Below are 19,610 nucleotides of genomic sequence, written 5' to 3'. Positions count from 1 at the left end.
TATGCCGTGATGTCCACTCTCCAGGAGCTTGCAATTATTTAAAAAGACAAGACTGCAGTATATAGAGAGAGACAGAGAGACAAAGGGAGGGAGATAAGAGAAATATATTACTTTAAATATGTGCACATTTACACATATACATAAATGATCACATATATAATTATATATATAATTACAAATTAAAATACTGATAGAATGGAAAGGGGAAAAGCCTGGGAATCAGGAAAGCTTCCTTTTATTCTTTGCTCTGCACACAATGTCTTCAGGCATCAACTCTTCATCAGTAAAAGGAAAGGTCTGGTTTGAGATATTTCTAAGGTTCCATTCTACTCTAATATGCTGTAACTTTCCTGAACTACTCATCCAAGTGTCAGATACCCAAATTAGAGCTAAGATCTTTTGAAGCCTAATCCAGTTCTCTTCCCACAAAATCAAGTTGTTTTTCTAATCTGCTGTTGTTTTCAAAATTAACTCCTGTCAAAATGTGTGTATCAAAATATATAAACAGCTCATGTAGCTCAATATCAAAAAAACAAACAATCCAATCAAAAAATGGGCAGAAGACCTAAATAGACATCTTTCCAAAGAAGACATACAGATTGCCAAGAAGCACATGAAAAGCTGTTCAACATCACTAATTATTAGAGAAATGCAAATCAAAACTACAATGAGGTATCACCTCACACCAGTTAGAATGGGCATCATCAGAGAATCTACAAACAACAAATGCTGGAGAGGGTGCGGAGAAAAGGGAACCCTCTTGCACTGTTGGTGGGAATGTAAATTGATACAGCCACTATGGAGAGCAGTATGGAGGTTCCTTAAAAAACTAAAAATAGAATTACCATATGATCCAGCAATCCCACTACTGGGCATATACCCTGAGAAAGCCATAATTCAAAAAGACACATGCACCCCAATGTTCATTGCAGCACTATTTACAATAGCCAGGTCATGGAAGCAACCTGAATGCCCATCAACAGATGAATGGATAAAGAAGATGTGGTACATATATACACAATAGAATATTACCCATAAAAAGGAACAAAATCGGGTCATTTGTAGAGACGTGGATGGACCTAGAGACTGTCATACAGAGTGAAGTAAGTCAGAAAGAGAAAAAAAAATATTGTATATTAATGCATATATGTGGAATCTAGAAAAATGGTACAGATGAACCGGTTTGCAGGGCAGAAATAGAGACACAGATGCAGAGAACAAACGTATGGACACCAAGGGGGGAAAGCGGTGGGGGGATGGTGGTGGTGGTGCTGTGATGAATTGGGAGATTGGGATTGACATGTATATATTGATGTGTATAAAATAGATAACTAATAAGAACCTGCTGTATAAAAAATAAATTAATTAAATTAAATTTTTTAAAAAGTGTATCTAAATTTGCAAATTGGAACCAGTTTTTGGAGTGAGAATACAAATGCATTTTTAAAGCATAAAATGAGTGAAGTCAATGGGTATACGGTAATCACTCCTACTTCTTCCCTATACTCTGTAAAATTTCATCCACCTATTACCCGCATACAGAGAGAAAAGCAAAAATAAACTGAAAAAAAATGAAACCAAAAACTTTTAAAAAGTAATCAAAGACCTTAAAAACTTCTAGTGCCTGACTAATTCTGCCCATTCCACAAATAGATATTCAAGAAAATAACATTAAGATATATCCTTCCCTGCTCCTGGCACTTAGGTTTAGTACACCTAAATTGCTTCAGCATTTCTGAGTACAGAAAACATCTAGTGTAGAAGCAGTAATCTTGGATGATGTGTTGATCATATAAATTGTACTTTTTTGCCAATTTTCAAAACAATTCATTACAAAAACTCGTTTGTTATTACTTCCAATTAATTTCTCTATACACAAAATAAAACTAAATAGCCATATGTTAACCTCGACTATTTGCAGATCCAAAGTAAATTGTATTTGAAGCTCAAAAAACATCCATTGAACACCTACTATTTGCAAATATAACCAGTGTTAGAAAAAGTAAAGAATATATGCCTAGCCAGTATTGCCTTCTAAATTATTTATTGAGTCTAAAATATTGAGTGAGCCCCTAGTAAGTCTATGACAAATAAGATATGGTTTCTAAAGAAGCTTACAGTTGTATACAACATTTTTAGAAAGTAAAAGAGTGATCGTTTCTTCATTAATTCATTCAACAGTATTTACTGAGGGTATAAGGGTTCAGTACCTGCTCTAGGTGCTATAAATATAGCAGTGAAGGAAACAAAGCCACTCTTTTATTGAAGGTTACAATCTAATAGAGGTGACAAACATTAAATAAATAAATAATGTCAGGTAGCAATTAATACAGTGAAGAAAAATATAAGAGGTTAATGGGATAGACACTGACAGTAGGAGATGTTGTATGATCAGGTATGGTTTCCTTGAGGGGAATTCGCAGGCAAAGGGAACAGCAAGTGCAAAAGGCCTGAGGAGAGGGCATCCTTGTCAAGCTGATGGATGTGGCTGAAGCAGAGTGAGCCAGGGGAGAATGTAGGATATGGGCCAGAGATTAGCCATGGTCAGATTAAGCAGTGCCTTGTGAGCCACATCTAGACTTTCAATGTTATAAGTGTGACAGGAAGTCATTAGAGGGTTTTGAAAAGAGGGGCACTTTTGTTTTGAAAGGAATAATCTAGCTTTTCTATTGAAAATAATTTGTAATGAAGTGAGAATGGATATAGAGAAACTGAGAAGAAGGATACTACTGCCTTTGCTCCAGTAAGAGATGATGGTGGTTCTAACCAGGGTGTTGGCTGTCCACAGCATGGGAAGAAGTGTTTGCATTATTTTAAAAGTAGAACCAACAGGATCTGTAAATTGATTGAATGCAGTATATGAGGGGAAAAGAAGAATAAAGTAATAAGATAGGTACATGAAGTGTTTGGAGGAATAAGAGAGTATGATGGTTAATTTTATGTGTCAACTTGGCTAGACAGTGATGACCAGTTGTTCGGTCAAACACCAGTATAGTTTTTAGATGTGATTAACACTTAAATCAATAGACTTTGAGTACAGCAGATTACTCTTCATGGTGTGGGTGGGCCTCATTCAACCAGTTGAAGGCCTTAAAAGCAAAGGCTGAAGTTTCCCAAAGAAGACTGGATGTAGAGGCAAAATAGAAATTCAGTCCAATATAAAAATTCAACCTGAGTTTCTAGCCTGCAGGCTGAAGACTGCAAAATCAACTCTTAACTGAATCTTCAGCCTGTCAGCTTGCCCTACAGATTTGGGGCTTGCCAGCCCCCGCAATTGTGTAAGCCAATTCTTTAAAATGTGTGTGTGTGTGTGTGTGTGTGTGTGTGTGTGTATGTGTATAAAGAGAGGTTGGGGATATATGTTCTATTGGTTCTGTTTCTCTGAACAACCCTGACTAATACAGAGGGGAAAAGAGAAATAAAGTATTGTAATAAGACATAGGAAGCTAAAGTGTTTTAATGATAGGAGATTCCTTCTAATTGGAGGACTTCATAAAAGGAACTAACATTTAATTGGAGTCTTAAAGGGTTTGTCTATTAATTTTCTCAGCAAATATTGAACTCCTCTGTTGAGATGCTGGGGATACAGTAGTAGAAAATAACAATAATATGCAACCCCTGCCTATTCAACTGAGGGGGAAATGATAACAATATAGATAAATAAATTATATCACAAAATGTGAGGGTAAGGGTTATGAAGAAATATAAAACAGAAAAAGGCCAATAGGAAGTGATAGGTATAGGATGGGTAATATAAAATACCACTCTCAAGTATTTTGAAAAGATGTAAATTGAGCAAATATTTAATAGAGCCATGTAACTTTCTGGGGAAAAGAATTTAGGGAAATGAAACAAGAGCAAATGCCCTGGAACAGGAGCATCTTAGCTTTTTCCAGGAATGACAAAGGAGCCAAAGTGTCTGAAAGAGAGAAAAGGAAGGGGAGAGAAGTAGGAGATGAGATCAGAGAGGGGCTGCATTGTTTAGGGTCTTGAAGTTTAATGTGAGGACTTGGGATTTTGCTTTGGATGCCATAGGAAGCCATCAGTTGGAAGGTTTTGAGCAGTGGAGTGACATGATCTGACTCACATTTAACAGAATCACTCTGGATGCTGTGTTGAGAATAGTATTTAAATATTTGAATATGAAGATAAGTATACATAGAGGCAATGGTATGAGGTCCTAGAAATACCCAGAAATACTCTCTTATTTTCCGGTAGAGATATTTTTTCACATTTAAGTCTTAATACAGAATTTATTTTTGTGTAAGAAAGAGATTAAATCTTACATTTTTCCATAGGGATAAGTAATTATATAAGAATATTTTTTAAAAAGTCCTTATTACCTAACTCATCAGAAATGCCATCTCTATTATATACAAGTTCTGGGATGTATATGTGGATACTTCTTGACTCTTTTTTCTCTTTATTTTATCTATTTCTTCATCTGTGTTCCAACAGCAAAGGTTTTATATCACATAGTTCGTATTCTCTGACCACAAATGTAATGAAATATAATCAATAACCAAAAAAATGGCTTAAAAACCCATCTGGAGAAATCTAAGGAATTAAGGAATCAAGGAGTAAGTCATAATGGAAATAATGAAATATTTATAATTAAATAGCAATAAAAGCAATACACTCTCAAACCTTATGAGTTGCAGCTAAGTTGTAATTGTAAGAACATGAATAACCTTAAATACACACATGAAGAAAGGAAAAAAGTACAAATTCTTTCTGATTTCTTGACTTCTCTTGGAATGATTATTCTTCATCTGTCGGTTTTCCCTCTACTGGTTTGGTATTCTTCTTTCTTTTAATAGTCATTCTTAAATAATTAACGTGTGCATTACTTAACGAAGTCAAAAGTTGCTCATTATCTCTCCTCTTCTCCTAGTAATACAAGTACCTTAGAATAGTTCAATTATAATCACTAAGCTCTCCCATATTCCAGATGATTATTGCCTATATTATAGTTCCACCTTGTTTTTTTTTTTTTTGCTTTGTTTTTGGGGTTTTTTTAAAAATTAATTTTTATTGGAGTATAGTTGCTTTACAAGTTCCACCTTTATTTAAAGTTCTTCCTTGAACACTCTTCCTCCAGTATCCACATGCTTCCATCTTGCATGCCCTTCAAGCATTTTCTCAAAAGGCACATTCTCAAAGACATCCACACTGATCACCCCGTTTGAAATCACAACCTGCCACCATCACCCCCACCCTCACCCCAGTGTTCCCAAACTCCTTAGCCTAATTTATTTTTTCCATAGACATAATCACCATTTTATCATACTGTAGAATTTATTTATCATGCTTATCATTTATTGTCTGTCTCCCTTCACTAGAATTCCAGGAAGGCAGATTGCTTTGTTTTATTGTTTATGGTTGTAATCTCAAGCACCAAGAAGAATGCCTGGTACATAGTAGACACTCAAAATATTTAAGTATACTAAAGACTATATAAAATCACTCTGACTGCTATCTTGGGAAAAGACTACAGGGGATTAAGAGTGGGAGTAGGAATATCCACTAGGAAGTCGTTGTAATTATCCATGAAATCAAGGAGGTGCCATTTCAAATGGTGATCAGTGGTCACAGTCTGAAAACACAAAGACAAAGCCAACAGAATTTACTAAGGGACCAAATGCCTCCAAAGTTTGGGGCCTGAGCAGTCAGCAAAATGGAGCTGCCATTAACTGAATTAGGGAAGATTATGGGAGGATCAGGATTGGGGTGTGGATATCAGAAGCTCAATTTGGACTATGTAAATAATGCTAAAGTCACATATATTGCAATTCTCCATTGGCATATAGTAGACCAGAAGTATTTTCTCTATTGCTCCATAGAATTTCCAATAGGATCCTTTTATTTTTCCCCATTTTATAATTTAATTTTCTGCTTTCTATTAAAAAAATGACTAGTTGTATCAATTTTTTTTTCTTTTAGAGGCAAGGTTAACTGACTACTAGAATTGGCTAGAATATCAGTAAATGTAAATATATATGTTCATTTGAATTAAATGGCATTGTAAACAACCTCAAATAATCAAAGACATTTATTTGAAACACAGAAATACTGAAAAAAATGTCATTTAATGTCACAGGGGGACAATGCTGGTTTTTATTGACTAACAATATTACATATAATGGATTTAAAACATTAAGCCAAATGAAGTTGATTCATATTGCAATGTAGGTAAAATAAGCAATCAAATGTACTCTGTCCTAGCCTTTAGCATCCCAACTAAAGCAGTCCTTTAACTGAAGTTTACTAGTCACCAAACAGTAGGTCTGTTCCAAATTTAAGTATCAAGAAGGAAAGATTTTGCCCACTTTTCCACATGTCTATGTTTATCTTTCTAGGCAGTCTGTCTCTTCAGCTGAGACCACAGAAGCAAATTATTAAATAATTAAATGTTTGACAAGGTAATAATTAAGGATCTCTTATGTCATCGAGTATACAAAATGCCTATTCTTGCTTTATTCCCAGTCTCTGAGGAAACACACAACGTGATGCTGCGGTTTATTTAAAACAATGAATTTTTTAAAAGCTATACACGCAAGCTGAGTCTATGAAACTACTCTATAGGGCTTTGCCCAGGCTCGGTCCATTGTCAGCATCCTACACGTGTTTTCCTTTTATACACATGTGCTGCCTGCATGTTGCAATTTGGATTACAATCCAGGTGCCCTCTGCAGTGGTTCCAGATTGGATCCACAGAAAGCACCTTGGATGGTTAAAACTGCACCACAAAGAGACTCAGGGCTTTATCCCTCAGCCCAGGGCTTTGTGGCGGGCCAATCCTGCAGCCTGCCCAGCCTCCCTGCTTGGAGCCGAGTATTCCGCGCATCCCCGCGCTGGCCTCGAGGCCACGCAGGAAACTGGAGCCAGCGGAAGAGCGTGGTCCCCAGGAGCCGGGAAAATCAGACTGAGCCGTTACCGGTCCGTGCAGTCACGGCGTTCTCTGCGTCCCACCATGATTCAAGGGAAGAAATTGAATTGCTTATGGACCTTAGGTCTTTGTCTGGTAGCCAGTAAATCGCCTCCCAAAGTCCCCTCCATCACAAATCAGACGTTTATAGACGAGTCCGTGAAAGCTCACAACGAAGCGCGTGGCAGAGTCCAGCCCACTGCAGCCAACATGAAACACATGGTGAGGAAAAACCCTTACTTCTCTGGTTCATCCTAAGGTATCTGGGCGATAAGTGTCATGGACTCATTTGTATGAATTCAGTCTGGACCTTTTGCATGCAGCTAGAAATCACACCTTGGCTGGGCTATCTCCTCCAAGGTAGTGATAAGAGTGGATGAGAAAGGAAAACTTGGAGCTGTTCCTTGCCTAGACTTAGCTCCCTTTTATGCAGGTTTGCTGGGGCCAGGGGGGTGGCAATCGTTGTGGATACTCTTGGCCTAGTGACTGTCTGTCCCGCACATAAACAATATGCAATGGTAACAGACAAGACAACTATAACAAACACTTCTAATCAGAAAGTGGAAGAATGGGAGCTACACAGCAATCATTGGTTCAGAGCAATTCTGAAATCTTTAGGGTAGATATTATGAAGACCTGCTATACCGGGAGTCAGAAAAGTTATTTGATTAGAGGTGATAGGTGTTCCCTTGTCCATTGTTTTTTGTGATCCCTATCTTCTCCCTTAAAAATGTTCTTCCTTATCCCTCATTCTCCTTGGACCAATCTGAAGCGGGCCTTGGGAAATATGCCATCTTTGAGGGCTACACAGTCTTCTCAGACTGCTTTCTGCCCACAGAAGTTTAAGGTCTAAGAGTCATTAAAATATCTTGCATTCATTGCTTTTTCATAACAGGTTTACAGTATCTTTGGGAATACACCTCTCTCCAAAACTCTGAAGGCCTTTCAGCTATATACCTCCAGTCAGTTCCAAGTACCAATACCCATGCTTAAAGTATAGTTTGGAGAAATTTTCACATCTTTGTTTCTTTGTTTTCTCACCCTGGTGCTTTTCTTTTCCATCTTAATGCCAGTTACCTTGAAACATGAATTTTGGGGAAATGGGTACAGTCTTAAACTGTTCCATTTGCTGAGGCAATTTTTAATCAATTAAGAGGATTTCCTTGGAATCACATACTTCATCTTCTCTTTGCCCTGAGGCTTTTAATCACATGAAAGTTTTACAACATTGGTCTCTCAAAGCCTTTTATATAGAAGCAGCTCCTTTTCCATTTCTCCAAAGCCCCACATTTCTTGATTCTCTCTTTCTGCTTCCAAACTGGCCGGTGTTTTAAATACTTTTATAATTTCTTCTTGAACCCACACTACAACCTACAAATACTATTAATTATCTGTTTTCCAACCTCTGCTTAGAGCTTCAAGTTCAATGGACTCATGATCTGCCTCCTGAGTAACAGATCACATTTTTTCAGATATTTTGGCTCTGAATCACATGGATTGCCATCATTCCTCTGATATAAGTTTCCTCACTGCTCGCCAACTAACTGGTAGTCTCTACCACACAGCTAAGGCAAGCTTGCCACTAACATTTGTGGGCTAGAAGAAGTACAAAAATGGAAGCCCACATATAGTCTCATTGTTGGCTCAGTAGTTAAATTTTTATTTAGTAAAGAATATGTGGTTTCAGGGATTTCATCTAATCTGCTCAGATCTGGATTCGGTCAGGATAATTTTGCTCATTTTCACTGATGTTATTAGCTAAATTTCCATTTCTTCTAAAATAATCAAAACTGTCCATTAAAATTATAGCTACAATTTTATAGTTATAACTATAACTATAGGGTTAGGGTTAGGGTTAAAGTTATAATGAATGGTCATCAATTTTAGTATTTTAAATATTTTTTAATTTTTTGGAAAATTTAATTGTCTTCTTAAATATTTTTATAAGTATAAGATGATTTACTATTCTAGTGCTCATGTCCATCTACTGGCCAATGTGAAGAACTGATATCATGCTTCACTTAGGTGACATAAAAAACTACATTTATCCCTACTTAACAGTAATAGAAACTTGTTACCATTGCAAAATGTCTCCTTATCCCTGAAATGGGAATATAAAGAGAGAAGTGAGGAAACACATCTTCAGTAGTACTTCTAAACAATATTATATTATTCATGAATCTACTGCTTTCATGCTGAAATGAAAGATTTGACAAGTCAAGCTTTTCTCTTAACCTAAGAGCTTCCATGGTTCAAATCTTTCTTGGACTCTGAAGCAGTGTCTGTCTCCAGTGTCATCAGCAACAATATTCACAAGCCTTTTTACCATTCAGATACAGAGGCCTTTTGCTTTAAAAACATGTGGCAAAAGATTCAGACATTCAGTGTTGCAGGTCTCATTGAACCCATGCTAAGATTATAATGAGGAGAATCTTTCTCATTTTAAAATAAAGTGTGTGTGTGTGTGTGTAATATGTGATGTCCTATAAAGTCTGGACCCAGAGCAGGGATCCTTCCTACCTAGGTCTCAAGTGGTATGAGCTTGGATTTTTATTATGGCTGCACTGCACTTCCAGCAATAAGTTTTACAAGAGGCTAGGCTGAGCTCTGGTATGAAATAAACCCTGAAATCTCAGTGGCTTAATGAAACAAAGTTTAATTTCATACTTAACACAGGTTGTAGAGAAAATGAGTTAGGATTCAGCCTCTCTGGCTGGGGCACTCTGAGTTTGGAGTGCCCCCAAACTCAGCTAGCTCAGTGACAGGCAGTATAACAAGAGCTCTCAAGGTCATTCATTGGATAATTGCTTTACCAATGTGAAGAATAAGAGGGTATCTACTGATCCTCTTGCTATTCTAATGTAAGAGGTTTAGCATCCTTTTGCTTTCTTTTCATCCCCATTTTTTATTAAATTAGTGACTCATTCAGATTGTTATTCTTCTTAACTGCAAATGTTTGTTATGCTGGTGGTAACTAATTATAACACAAATAAATTTTAAGATAAGTTTTGGTGAGGTTGTGGAGAAATTGGAACCATGGTACACTGTTAGTGGGAATGTAAAATTGTGCGGCAGCTATGGAAAAAAGTATGGAGGTTCCTCAAGAAATTAAAAAATAGAACTATGATATGATCCAGAAATCCCACTTCTGGGTATCTATCCAAAAAAAAATTGAAAACTCAGGATCTTGAAGAGATATCTGCACTTCCACATTCATTGCAGTACTATTTGCATTAGCCAAGATATAGGAACAACCCAAGGGTCCATCAAAAGATGACTGGATAAAGAAAATGTTGTATATACATGCAATGGAATATTATTCAGCCTTAAAAAAGAAGGAAATCCTGCCATTTGTGGCAACATGGAAGAATCTGAAGGACATTATGCTAAGTGAAATAAACCAGTCACAGAAGGACAAATACTGTATGATTCCAGTTATTGGAGGTATCTAAAATAGTCAAACTCATAGAAGCAGAGAATACAGTAGTGGTTGCCAGGGGCTTGGAGGTGGAAAAATTGGGGAATTGTTATTCAAAGGGTACAAAGTTTCAGTTACATTAGATGAATAAGTTCTAGAGATCTGCCAAATAGCATGGTACCTATTGTTAACAATAAGGTATGGTGCACTTCAAAATTTGTGAAGAAGGTAGATCTCATTTTTTTAGGTGTTTTTACCATAAAAACAAACAAAACACAAAGGGAGGGACTTCCCCGGTTGCACAGTGGTTCAGAGTCTGCCTGACAATGCAGGGGAGGTGGGTTCGAGCCCTGGTCCAGGAAGATGCCACATGCCACGGAGCAACTAAGCCAGTGTGCCACAACTACTGAGCCTGGGCTCCAGAGCCTGTGAGCCACAACTACTGAAGCCCACGTGCCTAGAGCCGTGCTCCGCAAAAAGAGAAGCCACCACAATGAGAAGCCCGTGCACCACAACGAAGAGTAGCCCCCGCTCACTGCAACTAGAGAAAGCCCGCGTGCAGCAACGAAGACCCAAAGCAGCCAAAAATAAAATAAATAAATTTATTTTGAAAAAAAGAAACACACAAAGGGATACAAGTAAATACTGGGAAGTGTTGATTATGTCTGTTACCTTGATCGTGGTGATGGTATCGTGAGTGTTTGCATATGTCCAAACTCATCAAATTGTACACATTTAATATGTACAGTTTTTTTCTATATCAATTATACCTCAATAAATCCATTTTAAAGTATTATTTTTGTCATTTGCATTATTTAGTATATTCCTTTCAGGAATTTTGAATAGTGACTACTATGCTATATATTTTTATTGCTGAACATTTTTTTATCCTCTCTGTGTATAGAATAAATTCTTCAGTAGCATACAATACATCCCAACATCCTCCTGCTCTCAACCATATGCACAATATAATGTTTCTTGCCACAGCATAAGCAGAAGCATCATGATTATCTGAGCATATCCTTAAAAAGTAGTGTGGGAATTCTCCATCAGATGAAAATATTATAAATATCTTTGTGTTTAGTTTCTATTTTGAAGAATTTCTTGGTAGGCTTTCTTTTTCTTCCTTGTGCAGAGGAACTTGTTATATAGATGTGATTCATAGTATGAGTGTTAGTGATTACAAGAGCTTCTAGAATGTACTTGAATTATTAGTTACTAGGCGTAAGACAAGTGATTAGGCTTTTTAAAGAGATTCATGTCTATAAGTCAAATTCTTCCATTTACAAGTTAAGGCAGAATACTGCTCAATAAAAATTTTCCCTTAGGGCCAGAGACTTAATAGCAATTAAGTTTTAAGTGAAAGCATTGCCAGATCTGAGAGGTCGTTAATTTTTTTTCTAGAAAAACTTTTAATTACATTGTTCAATCAAAACAAATGAGCTATAATTATAGACTCCTTGGGAATTTTAAAATGCAAATATATGTTTTTAGTTATACATACATCTAGGGAATTATAATTTGTACATGTTGTGTATGTTTGAACTGGTTTGAAATACATGTTTTGAATAAATATAATTCCTTAGCCATCAGATATTAATTCTTACTTTTTCAAGACCATAGTCTTTACCATTTGGATAGTAATAATTCTAGATCTTAATTAGAATGACAGAATAGTTTTCTTTTGTACCACACTTTGGATAGAGGATGACTTGGTACAAGCTATTTCATGGTAGAACTGTACTTTAATTAATATTTTTTCTTTTAAAATATACACCAGATTAAAGCTAATCATTTTTCCCTTTTAAAGCAGAGAAATCTCCCAATGATCCAAGCAAAAGACTAGAATTCTTACAGGCTTAATGGGAGATAAAGTTTTCTAGAGGCTATAGATATGCTGAGATATCTTGGAAAAGAAATGAATTGCATAAAAACTATAGCTAGGAATATATTAGGTGAAAGGAACTGGCTTGAAAACATTTCTTTGCTGTTGTTGATTTCTTGGTTTGGTTCTGAATTGTATCTACGAGAAAAAAATGGAGGCTTTGTCTTTGTGGTATTTTACCTGTTTCAAGTTCATATAATTTTGGTGGAGGTTGGTATATCAGAACTCATCACTCAGTCTATTCATTTTTCAGAAGAGTAAATTATGTATCATCCTCTGAAAACTACTGAAGTCTCTCTTGAATACTGAAAACAAAATTTTTGATACGACAATTTTTGCAGTTTGAAAGAAAATTAGTGATTAAAATGTCAAAAGAAGAATATAGGAAATTAACCAATGAGGTTAATACCATGAATTTAAATCTACAATCCTAAAATGGAAACATAATGGCATTTATTTATTTTCATTAAATCAACTTCAGTGTAATTTTTAGTCCTCACATTGACAAGGGAGTTAAAAATGCGATCTTTAACATTTTTGGACTTATATTCCCCCATTGTTACACACACACACACAATCTGAAGTCTTTGTTCCAAAAGATAAAGGAAGCATCTTTAGAAATCAAGTCAATAATCATTATTATCCTTTCCAACCAGTGACCACTGGGATGCCAGTGACATTGTCCTTCCAGGTTTGGACATGCTACTGCTTCCATGGTAGTCCTATGCCACAGAAATCATGATGAAGGCTGGAAGAACCATATTAGATACCCTACCTTCCGAGTTCAATGTCCTACCATTCCCTCTGAGATCTTTTTGTATGCTCAAGGCTACGATTCTGATACTGGTAGCAGCCTTTATTTTTAGCTGCTCAAGGTTTCTGCCATGCCAAAATTCTTGAGTCAAGGAATTACAGGGTATCTATCTATCTATTGGGAATGCCTTCTTTTAGAGTTGTGGAGTTAGGAATGGGAAATACAATGAGCAAAAAACTTTAAAAAATTACCTTCCCAACAAGATGGAGTGGATCCATTTGCCCTATTCTCCCCATTAAGTATAGCTAAAAACCTTGGATATTCTATATAAAACAAATATCAGAAGACTTAAAGTTGGAGAAAAGAAAGCAGACAGATCCGCTAGAGACGCCAAGACTCAAGGAATGACACAAGGTGAGTTCCCTGGATTTCCTTTTTGACTCTTGTAAATCCTGGACTGGGTACTAAAGAAGGCTGAAATCCAGAAATGTCAATGGATGATGGAAACAAAAGCCTCAAGAAAAGCCTGCCCTCTCTTGCCAGAGAATAAGGAAAGGGAGAGCCTAGTAAGGCAGAAATGTTTTTTGTTTGTTTTATTTTCTACAGTAACCATCCTCTTCTGGACAAACAACATGGGGAAAAAACAAGCCTCTTATTCTTTTCAACAAAGGCCAAGTGGAAGACTTAGACTATCGTCCTTGCCTGACACTTATGAAGCACCCCTCCCACCACCTCTCCACCAGTGATGTGTCAGAGGAGAGTGAGGAGACTTCCAGCCCCCACCAAGCAGTAATGAGGTGCCCCTCTCCCTCCCAGCCAGTGTGGGGTCAGAGGAGGCCAAGCATGGAGCATACACTTTCACTACCACCCAGCAGTAATGAAGTGCATGTCACAACAACCCCCCCCCCAACAGTGTCAGTGGAGGCCATATGGGGAAACAGGACTTCCAGCCTCACCTGAGGCAATAGATACCCCTTCCTCTTCTGAGGTGTCAGCAGAGGTCAAGTGGGGAGCTTAGACTTTCATTCCCGCCTGGTCATAACAAGGTACCCCTTTCTCTCCCCATGAGATGATGTCAGCAGAAGCAAAGGGGGAGCCTGGATGTCCATCTCCTTCCAGTGGTAACAAGATAACCCTCCCCACAGCAGGGTTAATAAAAGTGAGTAGGCAGGGCTTCCCTGGTGGCGCAGTGGTTGAGAGTCTGCCTGCCAATGCAGGGGACACGGGTTCGAGCCCTGGTCTGGGAGGATTCCACATGCCGTGGAGCAACTGGGCCCATGAGCCACAATTACTGAGCCTGCGCGTCTGGAGCCTGTGCTCCGCAACAGGAGAGGCCGCGATAGTGAGAAGCCCGCGCACCGCGATGAGGAGTGGCCCCCGCTCGCCGCAACTAGAGGGGGCCCTGGCACAGAAACGAAGACCCAACACAGCCATAAGTAAATAAATAAATAAATAAATAAAATTAAAAAAAAAAAGTGAGTAGGGATCCTGGACTTTTGCCCACCAACCAGTGATAAGTAGGACTGCCCCCAACTGGAGCAGTGTCAGTGAAGACCTGCTAAAACTGGAAGATTGACTAAGATCTAGAATCTCATAATATAAAACTCAAAATGTCAAGGATACAATTAAAAAAATCAGTCATATACCAAGAACTAGGAAAATCTCGATGTGAATGAGAAAAGACAACAGATGCCAACACCCAAATGGCACAGATGTTAGGATTATCTGACAAGGATTTAAAAGTAGACATCATAAAAAGTATATATACATACATATATATATATAACTTTGCTGTACACCTGAAACATTGTAAATCAACTATACTTTAATTAAAAAAAGATATCAAAAAAATAATCATAAAAATGCTTCAAGGAGCTATTATAAAAATGCTTAAGAGGAATGAAAAAAAATAAAGTCTTAGCTAGGAAATGAAAGTTACACATTCAAATGGAAATTTTAGAACTAAAAATAGACAAACCAAAATTAAAAATTCACTGGATGGGCAATGAAAATGGGAAAGGAAAAGACCAGTGAACTTGAAAATAGAACAGTAGGAATTACCAAATCTGAACAACAGAGAGAAAATGGACTGAAAAAAAAAATGAACAGAACATCAGGGATCTATGAGACAATAACAAAATATAATATCTAATATTCATGTCATTGGAGTCCCAGAAGGAATTGAGAAAGATGGGGAGGACCAGAAAAAACATTCTAAGAAATAGTGGCTGAGAACTTCCAAAATTTGGATAAAGATATAAACAATTCTGAGTAAAGACCAAATATGATAAGCCCAAAGAAATTCATGCCAAGATACATCATAATCAAACTTCAGAGACCCTAAGACAAAAAAAACTTAAAAGTAGCTGGAGAGGAACAATACATTACAGATAGGAGAAAAACAATTTCAGTGTCTTCAAATTTCTCAACCAAATCCAAGGATGCCAGAGAAAGTGGCACAACATTTTCAACTTTAATTTCAATTTCAAAAAAGAGTCAAGAATACTACATAGAGAAAATATACTTTAGGAATGAAGATTGAAATTAACACATTCTCAGATTCAGAAAAACTAAGATGATTTGTCATAATCAGACGCACTCTAAAAGAATACCTAAAGAAAGATCTTAAAATAGTAAGATAATGATAAATCAAGGATTCCTGGAACATTAGGAATGAAGAAAACTCAAGGCAAAGAGTAAAACTATGAGTAAACGTAACAAACTATTCCCTTATCTTTTCTAAATTATGTTTGAGAGTTAAAGCAAAAATTATAGCATTGGTTATGGTGATATTGGTTATATTATATTGGTTATGGAACATATATGGTTCTTGATATAGAAGAAATATTTAAGACAATTGTATTATTGGTGGAGTGAGTGGCAAAGTGACCTAAATGGAAGTAATATTTCTACACTTCATTCAAACTGGTAAAATGGTGACACCAATAGTTTGTCATAAGTTACGTTTATATATTATGTAATACCTATAGCAACCACTAAAACATCTATATAAAGATATATACTTAGATAGCCTCATCCACCAGAGGGCAGACAGCAGAAGCAAAAAGAACTATAATCCTGCAGCCTATGGAACAAAAACCACATTCACAGAAAGATAGACAAGATGAAAAGGCAGAGGGCTATGTACCAGATGAAGGAACAAGGTAAAACCCCAGAAAAACAACTAAACGAAATGGAGATAGGCAATCTTCCAGAAAAAGAATTCAGAATAATGATAGTGAAGATGATCCAGGACCTTGGAAAAAGAATGGAGGCAAACATCGAGAAGATGCAAGAAATGTTTAACAAAGATCTAGAAGATTTAAGAACAAACAAACAGAGATGAACAATACAATAACTAAAATGAAAAATACACTAGAAGGAATCAGTAGCAGAATAACTGAGGCAGAAGAACGGATAAGTGACCTGGAAGACAGAATGGTGGAATTCACTGCTGTGGAACAGAATACAGAAAAAAGAATGAAAAGAAATGAAGAGAGCCTGAGAGACCTCTTGGACAACATTAAACGCAACAACATTCGCATTATAGGGGTCCCAGAAGGAGAAGAGAGAGAGAAAGGACCAGAGAAAATATTTGAAGAGATTATAGTCAAAAAACTCCCTAACATGGGAAAGCAAATAGGCACCCAAGTCCAGGAAGCACAGAGTCCCATACAGGATAAACCCAAGGAGAAACACATCAAGACACATAGTAATCAAATTGGCAAAAAATAAGACAAAGAAAAATTATTGAAAGCAGCAAGGGAAAAATAACAGGTAACATACAAGGGAACGCCTGTAAGATTAATAGCTGATTTCTCAGCAGAAACTCTACAAGCTAGAAGGGAGTGGCATGATATACTTAAAGTGATGAAAGGGAAGAATGTACAACCAAGATTACTCTACCCGGCAAGGATCTCATTCAGATTCGATGGAGAAATCAAAAGCTTTACAGACAAGCAAAAGCTAAATGAATTCAGCACCACCAAACCAGCTCTACAACAAATGCTAAAGGAATTTCTCTAAGTGGAAAACACAAGAGAAGTAAAGGACCTACAAAAACAAACCCAAAACAATTAAGAAAATGGTCATAGGAACATACATATCGATAATTACCTTAAACGTGAATGGATTAAATGCTCCAACCAAAAGACAGGCTTGCTGAATGGATACAAAAACAAGACCCATATATATGCTGTCTACAAAAGACCCACTTCAGAGCTAGGGAGACATACAGACTGAAAGTGAGGGGATGGAAAGAGATATTCCATGCAAATGGAAATCAAAAGAAAGCTGGAGTAGCAATATTCATATCAGATAAAATAGACTTTAAAATAAAGAATGTTACAAGAGACAAGGAAGGACACTACGTAATGATCAAGGTATCAATCCAAGAAGAAGATATAACAATTATAAATATATATGCACCCAACATAGGAGCACCTCAATACATAAGGCAACTGCTAACAGCTATAAAAGAAGAAATGGACAGTAACACAATACTAGTGGGGGACTTTAACACCTCACTTACACCAATGGGCAGATCATCCAAACAGAAAATTAAAAAGGAAACACAAGCCTTAAATGACACAATAGACCAGATAGATTTAATTGATATTTGTAGGACATTCCATCCCAAAACAGCAGATTACACTTTCTTCTCAAGTGCGCATGGAACATTCTCCAGGACAGATCACATCTTGGGTCACAAATCAAGCCTCAGTAAATTTAAGAAAATTGAAATCACATCAAGCATCTTTTCTGACAACAACGCTATGAGATTAGAAATCAATTACAGGGAAAAAACGTAAAAAACACAAACACATGGAGGCTAAAGAATATGTTACTAAATAACCAAAAGAACACTAAAGAAATCAAAGAGGAAATCAAAAAATACCTAGAGACAAATGACAATGAAAACATGACGATCCAAAACCTATGGGATGCAGCAAAAGCAGTTCTAAGAGGGAAGTTTATAGCAATACAAGCCTACCTCAAGAAACAAGAAAAATCTCAACTAAACAATCTAATCTTACACCTAAAGGAACTAGAGAAAGAAGAACAAACAAAACCCAAAGTTAGCAGAAGGCAAGAAATCATAAAGATCAGAGCAGAAATAAATAAAATAGAAACTAAGAAAACAATAGCAAAGATCAATAAAACTAAAAGCTGCTTCTTTGAAAAGATAAACAAAATTGACAAACCATTAGCCAGACTCATCAAGAAAAAGAGGGAGAGGACTCAAATCAATAAAATTAGAAATGAAAAACGAGAAGTTACAACAGGCACAGCAGAAATACAAAGCATCCTAAGAGACTACTACAAGCAACTCTATGCCAATACAATGGACAACCTGGAAGAAATGGACAAATTCTAAAAAGGTATAACCTTCCAAGACTGAACCAGGAAGAAACAGAAAATATGAACACACCAATCACAAGTAATGAAATTGAAACTGTGATTAAAAATCTTCCAACAAACAAAAGTCCAGGACCAGATGGCTTCACAGGTGAATTCCATCAAACATTTAGAGAAGAGCTAACACCCATCCTTCTCAAACTCTTTCAAAAAATTGCAGAAGAAGGAACACTCCCAAACTCATTCTATGAGGCCACCATCACCCTGATACCAAAACCAGACAAAGTTACTACAAAAAAAGAAACTTACAGACCAATATCACTGATGAATATAGATGCAAAAATCCTCAACAAAATACTAGCAAACAGAATCCAACAATACATTAAAAGGATCATACACCATGATCAAATGGGATTTATCCCAGAGATGCAAGGATTCTTCAATATACGCAAATCAATCAATGTGATACACCATATTAACAAATTGAAGACCAAAATCCATATGATCATCTCAATAGATGCAGAAAAAGCTTTTGACAAAATTCAACACCCATTTATGATAAAAACTCTCCAGAAAGTGGGCATAGAGGGAACCTGCTTCAACATAATAAAGGCCATATACAACAAACCCACAGCAAACATCATTCTCAATGGTGAAAAACTGAAAGCATTTCCTCTAAGATCAGGAACAAGACAAGGATGTCCACTCTCACCACTATTATTCAACATAGATTTGGAAGTCCTAGCCACTGCAATCAGAGAAGAAAAAGAAATAAAAGAATACAAATTGGGAGAGAAGAAGTAAAACTGTCACTGTTTGCAGATGAAATGATACTATTCGTAGAGAATCCTAAAGGTGCCACCAGAAAACTACTAGAGCTAATGAATGAATTTGGTAAAGTTGCATGATACAAAATTAATGCACAGAAATCTCTTGTATTCCTATACAATAATGATGAAAAATCTGAGAGAAATTAAGAAAACACTCTCATTTATCATTGCAAGAAACAGAATAAAATACCTAGGAATAAACCTACCTAGGGAGACAAAAGATCTGTATGCAGAAAACTATAAGACACGGATGAAAGAAATTAAAGATGATACCAACAGATGGAGAGATATACCATGTTCTTGGATTGGAAGAATCAATACTGTGAAAATGACTTTACTACGCAAATCAATCTACAGATTCAGTGCAATCCCTATCAAATTACCAATGGCATATTTTACGGAACTAGAACAAAAAATCTTAAGACGTGTATGGCAAC

At 36.6% G+C, this 19,610-nt stretch overlaps 1 protein-coding gene across 1 annotated transcript in view; it reads left to right on the top strand.

Moving 5' to 3' along the window:
* Positions 1 to 6,973: 6,973 nt before the first annotated feature.
* GLIPR1L1 (GLIPR1 like 1) overlaps positions 6,974 to 19,610 on the top strand; it is a 31,600-nt gene continuing 18,963 nt past the window's right edge. Inside the window, exon 1 of the mRNA XM_007195002.2 lies at positions 6,974 to 7,150. Coding sequence (XP_007195064.2) covers positions 6,974 to 7,150 — 177 coding nt within the window. The remainder of the gene's footprint in view (positions 7,151 to 19,610) is intronic.

Source organism: Balaenoptera acutorostrata, chromosome 11, assembly GCF_949987535.1.
Source record: "Balaenoptera acutorostrata chromosome 11, mBalAcu1.1, whole genome shotgun sequence".
Taxonomy (NCBI): Eukaryota; Metazoa; Chordata; class Mammalia; order Artiodactyla; family Balaenopteridae; genus Balaenoptera; species Balaenoptera acutorostrata.
Note: the sequence above shows the minus strand (reverse complement) of the source record. Positions and strands in the feature narration are given on the sequence as shown.